This window comes from Anser cygnoides, chromosome 3, assembly GCF_040182565.1.
Source record: "Anser cygnoides isolate HZ-2024a breed goose chromosome 3, Taihu_goose_T2T_genome, whole genome shotgun sequence".
Lineage (NCBI taxonomy): Eukaryota > Metazoa > Chordata > Aves > Anseriformes > Anatidae > Anser > Anser cygnoides.
The window spans coordinates 6857431-6870269 of record NC_089875.1 but is presented as its reverse complement, the minus strand read 5'-3'; the positions used below and the strand labels follow the sequence as shown (position 1 = coordinate 6870269).

General features: G+C 37.6%; 1 protein-coding gene across 4 annotated transcripts in view; it reads right to left on the bottom strand.

The window, feature by feature from the left end:
- XPO1 (exportin 1) overlaps positions 1–12839 on the bottom strand; it is a 38997-nt gene that overhangs the window by 21819 nt on the left and 4339 nt on the right. For 3 of the 4 annotated variants that reach the window (XM_066995355.1, XM_066995354.1, XM_013182181.3), the window contains 2 exons: positions 9182–9283; positions 5267–5339 (listed from right to left, as the gene is read on the bottom strand). In XM_066995355.1, coding sequence (XP_066851456.1) covers positions 5267–5339; positions 9182–9283 — 175 coding nt within the window. Of the gene's footprint in view, positions 1–5266; positions 5340–7923; positions 7988–9181; positions 9284–12839 lie in introns of those variants that run through there. The other variant, XM_013182182.3, reaches the window with a different exon arrangement.

Genomic DNA, 12839 nt, shown 5'->3' with positions numbered 1-12839 from the left:
TTCTTAAGAACACTGTTCTTACTCCAAAGCTGTCTATTTTCTATCTTGCTGCATTGATAGAATTACGCTGTTCAGTTGCAACTTGAATGCCATGCTACTGTTGATCTGGTTGTGAGATCATCTGCAAATGGAAACAGTTGCTCAGCTCCAAAAACTCTCTATTGAAAAAAAAAATGGTGACCACAGCTCAGACAACCTGAACAGCTCACTAGTTTTCAAATGTCATGCTGCAAGCTTCTAAGGTCTTCCATCCAGGGAACAGTCGTATTCTTAATCCCTCAAACATAGCAGTCATCCAATTCTCTAATGCTTTTTTTGGCATAAGTTGCATTTTCTACATAATTACCCTTTTTCTGCAAAGAAAAAAGTACTATAGTTTCTGCTCTATATTTAACAGCTCAGGTTTTTATGATCATTCCATAGAAAAGATGAAATAATTCTGAGTAGAAGAAACAGGTATTTATCTTTATACCATGACAGAAATAAACACATATGCTTGTTGATGCTTTTCAGTGGAACAAGTCCAAGAAACTGAGGGTAACAGTCCCTTATATTTGCTAAAACCAATGTGTTTTGAGGACCTAAGGAAAGTGTTACTTTAAACAGGCAGGTGCTGGACATGTACAAGCCACACAAACCTAGAAGATTCCTTTCAATCACAGCAGCCCCTTAACAAGGCCTGAAGATTGCAAGAACAATGGCCAAGTCCAGACCCCTCCCCTTAACATCCTTCAAGGACCATTCGACATAACAACTACGCTCATCTCAGGACAACCTGGACCAAGGCGAGGTCCCTGTTCTGCATTCCACCACCATCACTGGGAAGGCACCAGCAGACGGAGCTCCTGCTCATGGACTGGTTTGTAGGCTCAGCTAGCAGAAAACTACCAATGAAGTTTCAAAACAATGTTGAAACTGAGCTATCTTAGCACCAGCTTAGCTCCCCAAACCCCACTCACTGAAGGGCCAGAGAAGCACCAGTACTTGCTCAAAGCCGGGATTCCTCCTCAGCTGTATCCCACAGCAGACAACTACACAATCAGCCTAGCTCCAACATCAGACCATGTTCCAGTCCACTGGCAGACTGGACACCAGGGTGCTGTCAGAAGGCCTGGACTAACACTGCTGTTAGAATTATCTGGTAAGCAACGTACAAAAGGAGGACAGAGCAAGGACATTGGCAGAACACTGCAACCATACTCCTCTGATTGAAGGCCTTTCACAAAGCTTCTGGATGAACATTACATGTAGTCCTTACGTGGAAGTTGATTTTCTACACAGGTACAGGCATAGGGGCAATTGCAACACTTTCTGAAGTGAAATAGATATGGATTGTTTGGGTTCACTACTATTTGCTTTTTCAGTACAAGTATAAAAAAGTGATTAAAATTCTTTAAAAAGGCACAAAGGATAGATCTTGCCCATTCCCCTCCCCCCCCCAGAAGTGCCATGTATATAATCCCCCTTCATTACAGACACAATCAAAAAACATCTCTTTGTAAGTATGCCAGAAATTTCCATTAAGGTATCTAATCTCTCCACTGAAAAATCTCTTCTACATCAGTTTCCACTGCATCAAAAGCCTTGTGCTTAACTCCAGGACCTTCCTACAAGCCATAAAACTGCATCTCTCTGAACACTTCAGTAGTGTGTTTTTTTTTTCTCCATTTGAAAATGAGAAAAGTTGTACAAGCAATTCAGGTTTCATAATGAGGAAGTGCTTATCCATGCCAACTCAAAACACTCCAGACAAGCTCTCTCTGTTCACAGGAACAAAATTACATTTCACATTGCAGGATTAATGAAACATATCTCCAAATTGTAAGACCAAGAAGCTTTTATTTCTAGGCAGGTTTTCACACTGAAAGAAAATCCTATCAAGACCGTAGCACTTTGCCCAAATGACATCCTTCTCATTATTAAACAACCAACTTTACAGAGTACTGGTGTTTAAAACAATGTAGCATCACCTCAAACTGATTTTTTTTTTCTGTAGAATGATAGTAAAATGATCCAGAAATAAGCAAGTTCACCACCTTATCAGGTTGTTCTGGAATATGCCTAGCTTTCTTGTACTTAAGCAGCCTCAATAAGGTTTGAAGGAAAACCACACACCACATCATTTGTATACACACGAGATGAACTCTCCAGAAAGGCTTACAATTCTCAATCTTAAAAAAAAAAAATAAAAAAAATCAATAACACCTGAGGAATACAGTAACTTATTACAATTTAAAAGGCAACAGGGCCAGAAGAGCTCAAAGCTAAAAGCTATTTAAAAATAAGAGTAAATTTAGGAATTGAGGTTCACGTACAAAGAACACATCTTCTGAAGAAAGCCCATTTCCCTTCTTGCATTTGGAATTCTAGGCTGGAAGCTAAGACCTCCCAACACAGTCAGAAGCGATACACCCTGGCTAGCCTCAAGACCCAACAAGACATTCTGATGTACAACTTCAAGTACAGCTACAAAAATCTGAGAAGAAAGGTTACAGCTCAGGCTCCATAATTATGACATAAGTTTATTTCTCCAAGAACCTTCAGACAGGTTGCTTCAGTAACTTTTTATTTCACTGATGCTCAAGTTAGATCTACTCTTGACTTCAATTGTTAAACACTGCTACTGCTACAAGGGAAAAACAGTATTTTCTAATAAATTGATTTAGTTCCCTCATAAGGCAAGTAAGGTTCATCAGCTATGATTGTTATACAAATCAAGCATACTAAGTTTTATAAAGACATAATCAGAGATCAACTGACTTATAACATGCATGAAGAGCTTTGCTACTAAGCTTTACTTTGTTATATTAAGTTTCTGTTCCCTGAACCCATATTTTAGTAGTTACACTTTAAATAAGAAATTCCTGCCAACAATAGGGAATATTGGAGTCAGAAGCCTCAGTGTAACCAGTCTTCTGAGCTCCCAGGTAATTAAACCACTGGAATGAATTTAGGAGCAACTTCTCTTGTATCAGCCAGCATCAATCTTTACCAGCCAGCGGCAGCTATGGCCACAGACCAGAAGTGAAACAATCAAGATAGGTTTACTGCTACTTTTATCTTTTTTTCCCCCAATAGTTTTACTATTGAGGCCGAGATGGATCAAATGCCATGGTACACACTTGGCTTCTCTTCTATCGATGCACTGGAGAAACCAGACAAGTAAAAGCCATCTGATTCATTTCCCCTAAATTAAGTCAATTTCACAATTTCAGTTCAGCTCTGTACAAGTACAAATGTTTTGAAAGGCTGAACTAAAGGTACACATTTGTTAGGATGAAGGATAATCTTTTCCTCTGCCATCTTGAGAAGTGCAAAAATCAGGCAAAATAAGAACAGAATTCCTAAAATTATGATTGAACGATTGCAGAACTTCCAACAGTAATTTTTTTTTTGCATTGTACTGTATCTAATATATATAGCGTATATGTAGTGTATATGTACACACACTATATATAGTATATCTAATGTTGCCATCTTCTCAGAGGGCAACTAGTCAAACAATATTACTTTGACTGCAGACAGCAAAACACCAAGTACAAAACACCAACTCAAATATACCACCTCCAGAATTCATTGAAGTCATGTAAAGCCAGTACTTTGGCACCTGAAGAACATATGGGATAGCAGGTGCCAAAGCACAGCCAGCATCCTCATCATACCACCACCAATTATCATCTATTGCATGCATTGAGTATCTTTACAACTTGTGATTATTGAATTATATTCTCTATTTGGCATTTTTCCAGCCCCAAACTACCAAGCAAGTCTACCTCTTACTCCTCCTATTCAACTATAGCTTCTTCCACCAGCAGACATTAGGTAAGCTGAGTTTGTAACTAATTCAAAACCACTGACTCCTTATTGCCTTCCTGCCCTGCTCCAACAGTCAAAATCTTTGAGAACTTCCAAACACTGAAACAAAGTGCTCTTAGTCAGGAACATGGATGTACGAGTAAGTGAAGATACTCTACTAAATGCACAAAGAAGACTTAACTTCAGAGTGACCCCTCAGCTTGCTTCTCAAAAAGACAAAGCTGTATTTAAGCCTCAGCTGAAGTTGTTTCATACAAGTCTAATGCTGCCACTAACAGAATGAATGTGAAGCCGAACTCTGACTTCAAGAGCTACACTATACCTGTCAGCCTACTGGGGTGAGGTAAGGAAAATAACCACAAAGATGTGGAAACCTCCCTCTCCACATTTGTTTTCATCAACATTTACAAGTGCATTTTAATCAATATAGTTTCAGAACTTAAGTACTGGCAGTAAAACTTCAAAGCACAGCTTCACACTGTTAAAAATAGCTCGCAGCAGAACACGGAAATTTGGAATAACTTTGATGAGTTCCAAAGCCAGTACTTAGTAAAAAGACAAGTATAGAATGGTGACAACATTCAAGTTTTGAAATGTCAAGAATTTAAAGTGGTTATACTTACTGCTCTGAAAGCTAAGTTTCGTGACTTGACAGAAAGCTTTGTGAACGTGCAGTAATTCTGTACTACTGAGGTACCTCTGTTTACTGTAACTGTACCAACAAACCTCTAAAATTCAGCACATATTGCAAGCCATAAGGGAAAAAAGAATAAAAACCCTGTGTTTTAGGGCTTGCAAATTCACTGCAGTGACTAAGACTGGAGTTTGCCCTACACTGCAGTTTATTTACAGTCTAGCTGTACATACATGTATATGAATTAAAAGACTTCATAGCACCTCACAGCCTTAAAGAATGAATGACCATTAATAAACAAGACACTCTACTTACATACCATTTCTATTTTAAAATAATTGTGACTGCTTACGAGTTCAAAAAAGTCAAATCTGCACATGCTACAAGAGGTAGCAGTCTACCAGAAAAATGAGAGCATACTGGTGGGGCTGTATATGCAGCCCAGACAGGCTGAAGACTGCCAAGCAGAGAATCCACATCCCCACTTCAAAGCCAGAAGCTAGCCCCAGAAGCCTCTTCAGATTAAGTTTGGCCTACAAATCAATACAATGTTAAGTGATGCCGTTTTGAAAGTATCAGTTACACCTTTTACCTTCCCATGACACTTAGAATTTCAGGTGCTTGCCATCCTACTGAAACCACTATGGCAAAAGGGGCAAGATATGGTTTCATCATCCAGAAACACAGATGTCTTATTACAAAAAGCTACTAGCCTAATTGTGTTTGAACTTGAAAGTTATTTACGTGGGGACTCGATGGCCTAAATCTCAATTAGCATATGTATGTTAGAAGACAAGGCAAAAATTCTCTCCCTACCTTCACACTGGTTCCTCGGAAGAATCTTCCATCTTGTTTTTATCACATTTTCCAAGATTTGCAGTCCATAATACTGAAATTGGAGAAGAGCAAAATGTGAGTACGTTACTGTAGGACTACCTAACATTCAGGACTCTCATTCAATCAGACATTCACGCTTAATATCTAAGACTTCAAGAATATTAAACTAACAAATTTATTAAATATGTCTATTCACCCATTTACTGAGGTTTCATGCATTTTTTCTTGTTTTATTTTTGCTATACTAAGTCCTGCTGTTTGATCATGCTCACACCAGGAGGAAAAAAAAGGAAAAAAGAAAAGCCCTCTGGCAGACAATTTTGGCTATCTGGAGAAGAGAAAGTAGCAGCCAGATATGAATTTGCATCATAAATGACTGCTCATATGTTCAAGTACTACCACAACCAGGCTCCTAAAATATTTAGCAGCTTGGATGGTCTCAAGCTTCCTATCGTTCCTCTAAGAGCTGGAAAAAAAAATCTTGTCTTAGCATCACATGTTCTGACACTTTCTTTAGAAAGTACTTCCGAAACTTCACTGGTGTGTTACTTTAGGAACAGCAAGACAACCCACAGGTTTATTCAATTTCAATACCCACCCCAATATGGCAGCTATTTCTACTATTTAAAGATGAACTTTTGTGCTCAGTCAAAGAACAATAAAAATGTGACTAAGTTCTTGGAAATCCTTTTACCTTTCAGGAATTCCTTCCTAGTTTCTTAACTGAAAACATTACATATGCAAGGTAATCAGTAAGGCCAGTCCCTCTGCCCATTTATCCCTACTGCCAACTCAAAAGTAACAGGGAAAAATTTTGATGTGATCAAAAAACTTTAATACGTAAAACCCCATTAGCATGAATAGACAGCAGAGAAAAGGGGACAGGGAATTTTGCATTTGCTTTAAACAGCAGCAGACTAGGAAGAAGAAAAAAGTATCACATCAATGCCTGAAAGGTAAACTCACGTTTTTACAGTTAAAAGTTTGGCTGAGAATAAGAGTTCTTCTTTAAAATGGTTAGTTGTTATACAAAGTAGGATCATGAGCATTTCAACCAAAGGGATCATATAAACTTCAGCTTAATTAAAAGAACACAATGTAGGCTGTCCCAAACTACATTGCATTTTAATACCATTTTTGCTGTTCTCATCTTAACATAACCTACATTCCCTCCCCCTTCGCTTCCCTCTGTGACCCAAGCTCCCACCAGCTTCACGTGAGGATCCCGCATCTGCAAAATAGTGTCTTTAGAATAGCGTCATCTTCCAAAGTCTTGGGTACAGAGAAAAAAAATACGCAATAACAGAAAATTGGCAGGGTTCTTTTCTTCATTATCAGCAGTAAAAGTTTATCAGCTAGATTTTAATCTACAAATTTACAACAGCAATCTCACATAAAAACTAAAAGAAATCAAGGGGGATGTTCATACAGGAAAATGTACAGAAACAGTTTAAGTAAAATGCCTCACAAGAAGCTATTTCAGTCACTGCCATAGATTCATAGATGTCATCTGCACCTGATTCAGGCTAATGAAACAAAATATACTTAGAAAAGCTCTAACAACATTGGAAGTATGGCCACTGATAATCAGACAGTGCTAACTTTCCTGAAGGAAAAACTACGGTTTTATTTCCAGATTGTACAGGAACACCTACTAATAGCCTTTTCATCTAACCAAAAATGTTTTATTTGCTTCCACATTCTTCCCACCCCCCCCCCCATCAACTTATTCAGCCTCAAAATCAGAATGGCAAGCCTTATTTCGTTTTATAACAACATTAGATGATCAAGCAGAACTTAGAGGAAAACCTTGACAGAAACTATGGGCAGAAATCATCTTCAGTCTCCCCCAACACACCCTGGGATGCAAGTTGCCACACCTACCCCCCCCATATGCACTCAAATATCTACTTTAGACTCATGTACCTTAAGCCATAGAGGTTCATCTTGTCTAGGTTTCTACTCATTCTTTTGTACACACAATTTCAGTTCTGCCCTCAGCTAGCCTCTTGTTCATCTCTTCTCATCTTTTCCTCGGCACTAGTAATATTCATTTTTCTCTAATATTTGCACGTGAAATGAAGTGGGAACAGTAATAAAGTTACTGTATACAATCTTTACCTATGCATCTTTCTTGCCATACCATGTTTTAAGGTTTTGTGAGACTGCCTGAACACACTGCAAGGGGCCATGTTGTTTTTTTCCATTTAAGTTTTATTTGATTTGATGGTTATAATTATTTTCGGTACTTCCCTGATAAAAAAGATACACAGAGTCCAAAAAAGTCACTGATGCCAATTGTAAGTTTTGCCATCTGAAGTATCGGAGGTGTACTTTTCATTTGGTAGTGAAACAGTACACAATCGCATTTAAACCAAGGACAAAACAGAAGTCATTCCAATATGCATTTGCTCTTAGTTTATTTCTAATCATCTAACAACGATTCACTGCCAGTTATGAAGATGAGGGACAGGTAACAGCAAAGACTGAAAAAAACATGAAATGATCCCTATGGTAGAAATTTCTATGGCACCCTTATTACTTATTCTATGCACCAAATCCCCTCCCTCCCACCTCCCAAGAAACAAAAACAATTGATGAACAGAATTCAGTTAAAGGGAATCAAAAGGGTAGACCTTGTGGAGGCCTGCCGTCAAAGCCTAGCTGTGTCAGTTGCACAGGAAGACACCCCTTTTCTTCCTATTACAAGCAATCAACATAATGGAACATTATGATTAATATCAGGTAGTGTTAACAGCTTTAATTAAAGAAAAAATATGATTGCATAAAAGCCAAATGTCATAGTGCATAAATTTAGCACCAAATCATTTGCAATTTATGTAAATTGAAGAATTCTTTACCTGTTGCTTTCTTTCTGTTCCTCTAATCATCTCATTTTTCACAAGACAAATTTGAGTTTTTAAAAATACTGTTGATAAATCAACTTAAACATTAGTAATGTCTGTCAGTATAAAAAGCAAAGTTTACCAGGCAAGCAAACAGGCAAACACTGTTACTTATAGGTTAGCACTTTGAGGAAGTTCCTTCAGCTGTTTTCCCCTGAGCTTTAGAGCAATAAAAAAAAAATTTGAACTGGTTTCATGAAAACCTCCTGAATTCAGACACCATCCAACCATGATAATTTTCTGTTCGAACACAGTGTGTATCAAGCAGAAAAACATGCATGTCCATTACTTAAGGTAATCATCAAACTTAAGACAGTGAAAACACATTTCAATCAACTTTTCTGTTCCAACTGCAGAAATCTTGGTAAAGCCTTTAAAAGGGTAGACAAATACTGAATGCTGTCCCTTTAGTCTCTACCATGATGGACGGATTTCAAATAGCAGTACAAAGCAAATGCGTTCTGCATATTAGTAAAGACTAATCTAATAATACAAAGAGTTTGGGGTGCTTAACTTTCATCGACTGCTCAAAATCTTGGCCTAATAAGGTTTCTATTTTGTCTTCAATATACCTAGGGACAAATTCTCTCCTCAGTTATGTGCACATGGCTCTCATTAACACCAAAGACAGCCAAACACTTTCCCAAGGACAAAATGTGGCTCTAGGAGACTTTTCATTACTCAGATGTATACATATACCAATCTTTGGAACTGGCATTACGCATGTATGTGCCTTAGAAAAAAAGAAAAATTCTATTTCCAATTTAGTTGTGTTTTTTTTAAAAGGAAAAAAAAACTTGTCAATAGAAGAGGAGATTTAAATATTTTGTCCATTTATGGTTCTTCTCTAAAGCCATCTTTTGGAACAAGACAATAAAAAAATGTGGTTTGAATCAAGAAAGCCTATGGCTAAAAATGAGATACCTTCCTCAAAGTTTATGAATGGAAGAAAGAGGAAAACCAAATAAATAAAAGTTGATTTGCTTACTTTGGTATTCATGTTCTGAGAGAACTCCAAAATAGTATCAACTCTTGTCCACGCATCGGGATGTTCTTTTAAGTGAGTCAAGACTTCTTGAGCCATTCTTTGCTATAAACAAGTTTGGGGAAAAAAATAGTATTAGCATTGGGTTATTTTAGAAAAAAATATACTATCAGCTAAGACATTCATATATTATGTCACCTTTAAATCATGTATCCAAGAGTTAGTCAGAATTAAACCAGAAGCAACAGGTCACTTAAACCTCCTTCTGTGTGTCAGTCAAGGTCTTTTAACAATCAAATTCAAGGAACGCACTAGTGCAAGATGGTCATTGACTTACTTCCCTCTTCCATCTTGAATAGCTCTTCTAGGCCAGCAATGAACATGTGAGAAAACCACACAACATACTAGGGCAAAAAGCTTTCTGCCATCCAAGAAAGTCTTCTAGATAAAATTATATTCCAGGGCACCCAAACTTTCTAGTTCTACTGGAAGCGTTCATGTAAGACACCAGCTTTAAGGAGTACTGCACCGTGATGCAAAGTTCTTGATATATGAACTTTTGATTTTATTTCGAAGAATCACCGAACAGAACTGAAGTTCTCCAATCCCTGCTTGTGAGGAATCCCTCGATATATCCAATAGCTTACAAAAAACAGTAACTACTTACTGGGGGGCAGCATGGCAGCTAGTTATGTTAACAGTTTGTTCCTCCTTGGGACTGCCATAACCAATTATTTTACTAGGTACTATGGCTTCAATAACTTGCCAAAACTCCTCATCTGAAGCAATTATGCATTGAAACAGGTGAATTCATTTTAGGTATCCTTTTCAGGCTCGGATGTCCATAAAAATCTTTTTAAGCCAAATGATGTGAGCCATTTCCAAAAATGCAGCGTACTGACAAATCCTGCAGCAAATTACATCACCTACAAGCACCAGACGCTGCCTTTCAACAGAATGAACATTTTCAAAGTTATCAGAAAAAGTTACGTGGCAATTCACAAAGATTAATTTGCTCTCCCACTGCATTGTAGAGCCAATTCAACAGAATTACAAAGCAGATAAAGCTTTAACTTCACCAGTTACACCTTACTACAGCTATCCATATCCCTAGTTGGCTACAAGAACATACTTGAGCTAATTATCAACTAGTATAAAAAAAACCACACTTGTTCAGTAAGACAGAAACCCCATCAAGACTCAAAATCAATACACATGTAACACAAGAAACAGCCAAATTGGTATGGAATTTACCGAATTAAAATCCAAAGCTAAGACAGCACATAAAAATGATGTCTAAAGGCATCTATACAATACTGACATCCCTAGTGAAGAAAACTGAGCACAGCAGAACATTCCCCAGTCTGATACTGACTTGGACTAGCAAGTCCCTGTAGGTTCAACATGGAGCAGTACCACCTGGATACTATTTTGACTTAAAAAGGCAGTATAACCATTTTCTCACAGTACCACAGAGCTAAAACATCCAGCAGTTCTGATGCAGTTCAATTCAAGAGGGAAAGAATCACTGTATTACTGCCACGCTGAACTTGGGCACATTTTTATACTGACCCTCCTTGATGCTTCTAATACCAGTGACATATCACAGGATCAAACGTGCATACCAACAAGATACATATATGCTCACTATCCTTCTCCCAAGCCTTGTGAAATTCACTCTCATACCCACCAACACCTTACACTACTGGGCATCAGCTCCCATAGTTTCATACAAACAGTAACGCTTAATCAAGACCGAAGATTCACTGTATCATTGCTACAGAAAAGTCAGTCAGCAAACAAGTAACCTCTCCGAACATGCAAATGCCTAACAGGCCCATGGAATTAAGAGTCTGGGATGAACACAGCTAAACATCCATTTGAGTTGTCCCAAAGCTACTTCAGTTGTGTTAGGGGCATTCTTTCTTTTCAGAAAGTACACCAAAAAAGCAAAGAACAGAAAAAAAATCTAGAAGTCAAGGACAGAACAAAGCTTTTTACTTGTCTAACACAGATCTGCGGACAGTTTTCCAAGCAGCAATAAGAGTTAAGCAGAAGGAGACATGCTAAGAATTATGGGAAAGAAGTCAGGTGGATTTGAAAGCAAGTTCAGCATGGGCTATCCAGACTGCATCCTAAACCTTTTTCCACATTATTATATCCTGTTGCAGACATAATGCTGTTAATATTCCAATCTTTAGTTTCCTCAATTTCTATTACTTGCATCACCTTTTAAGCCATGTTCTGAACTGGCAGACTCTGCAATGAAGTGCTTTTTCCTGCAGGAACTTTTGAACTTCTCTTGGAAGAGGTAAAAGCTTACAGACATTCACTGAAAAACATCTGTACCCTTGGGAAAATACTAAAATAGCAAGCCAGGTTTACATGAAAGTTTAACGTATTAGTCCATTTACTTGTAAGTTTATATCATGATCCCCTTTTGCCAGTTAATAGCCTCCTCTTGCATTTGTTTCTCATTGCATCGATTTTCTAGATACACCAAACTATACCCAGCTGACTTATATGAAACAATTACTCCCAATACAACAATGGCCATTTGATCACTGTATTTAGTGTTAATCCTCTACTCCCCTTATATCTCTTTCCTATATTTTAAGGTCAATTCAGACTAAAGAATATTACAAACAGCGCCTATTTTGTAAGTCAGTACAGTAAACAAGCATATCACTTACAAAACAAGCACTCGGAAGTCCATGCTACCGAAGGCAAAAGCTACAAGCCACTTTGTGACAGTCATCTAAAAAACTACAGCTAATAACTACTTGGATTTAGGAAAACTGAAAATACAAATATTTCCAAAAAGAAACATGGGGTTTTAGAACCCGCAGGAATTCACATTAGAAAGCTTTACACAACCTTTTTTTAGATATACAAAACAAGTTCAAGCAAGTATTTTTTTTTTACTCCAATAGTTGGAAGGAAGTAATAGAAAGGCATCAGCTACTTTGTCTCATTTTAATTCACTTTTTATTGTTGTGCAAGAGTATCTTAGTAAGATGCATGACACTGAAACTCCCAATTTCTTAAGCATGGACAATGAAAACTCGCCAGAAGAGGATCTATGCCAACACCCTTGTAGAAATACTTGCTTTCAACATTAAGCCTTTTTTCCCAAGTAGTTGGAAACTAGATAAAAGCGATATAAAATTCACTTTCAAGACAACATATGCTCACAGACACACACACACACACTCCCCTGATTTGAACTCAAATTTCACAATTTGCACTAAGTCCTGAGAAGAGCACAAGAAGAATCCATGCAGAAGAGAACAGTAATGGGGAAAAAATAGATAAAAAGACAAAATCTCCTCTTAATGCATGTAATATGCTTTTTTATAAGCATAAATATCCTAACAACACTTTTTTCTCTTAAATACAATCCTTCAGTGAGGCCAATATTGAGTTTATGGCTTCACAATCCTGTCCACAACATTAACTCAAACTTTGCTGATGAACAAAGGCCCAGAAGGTGAGCTGAAAGCAACAACACCCCTACCAAGTTGTACTTGCTCATCTCTTGTAATAGCAGAAGGCATGCTAGAAATGAAAACGCACATTAAACTAACACTTTTCTGTTATTTCAATGGGCATAAAGGCCTGTTTTAAACAAGGGCACATAAATCACCACGGATATTCTAGT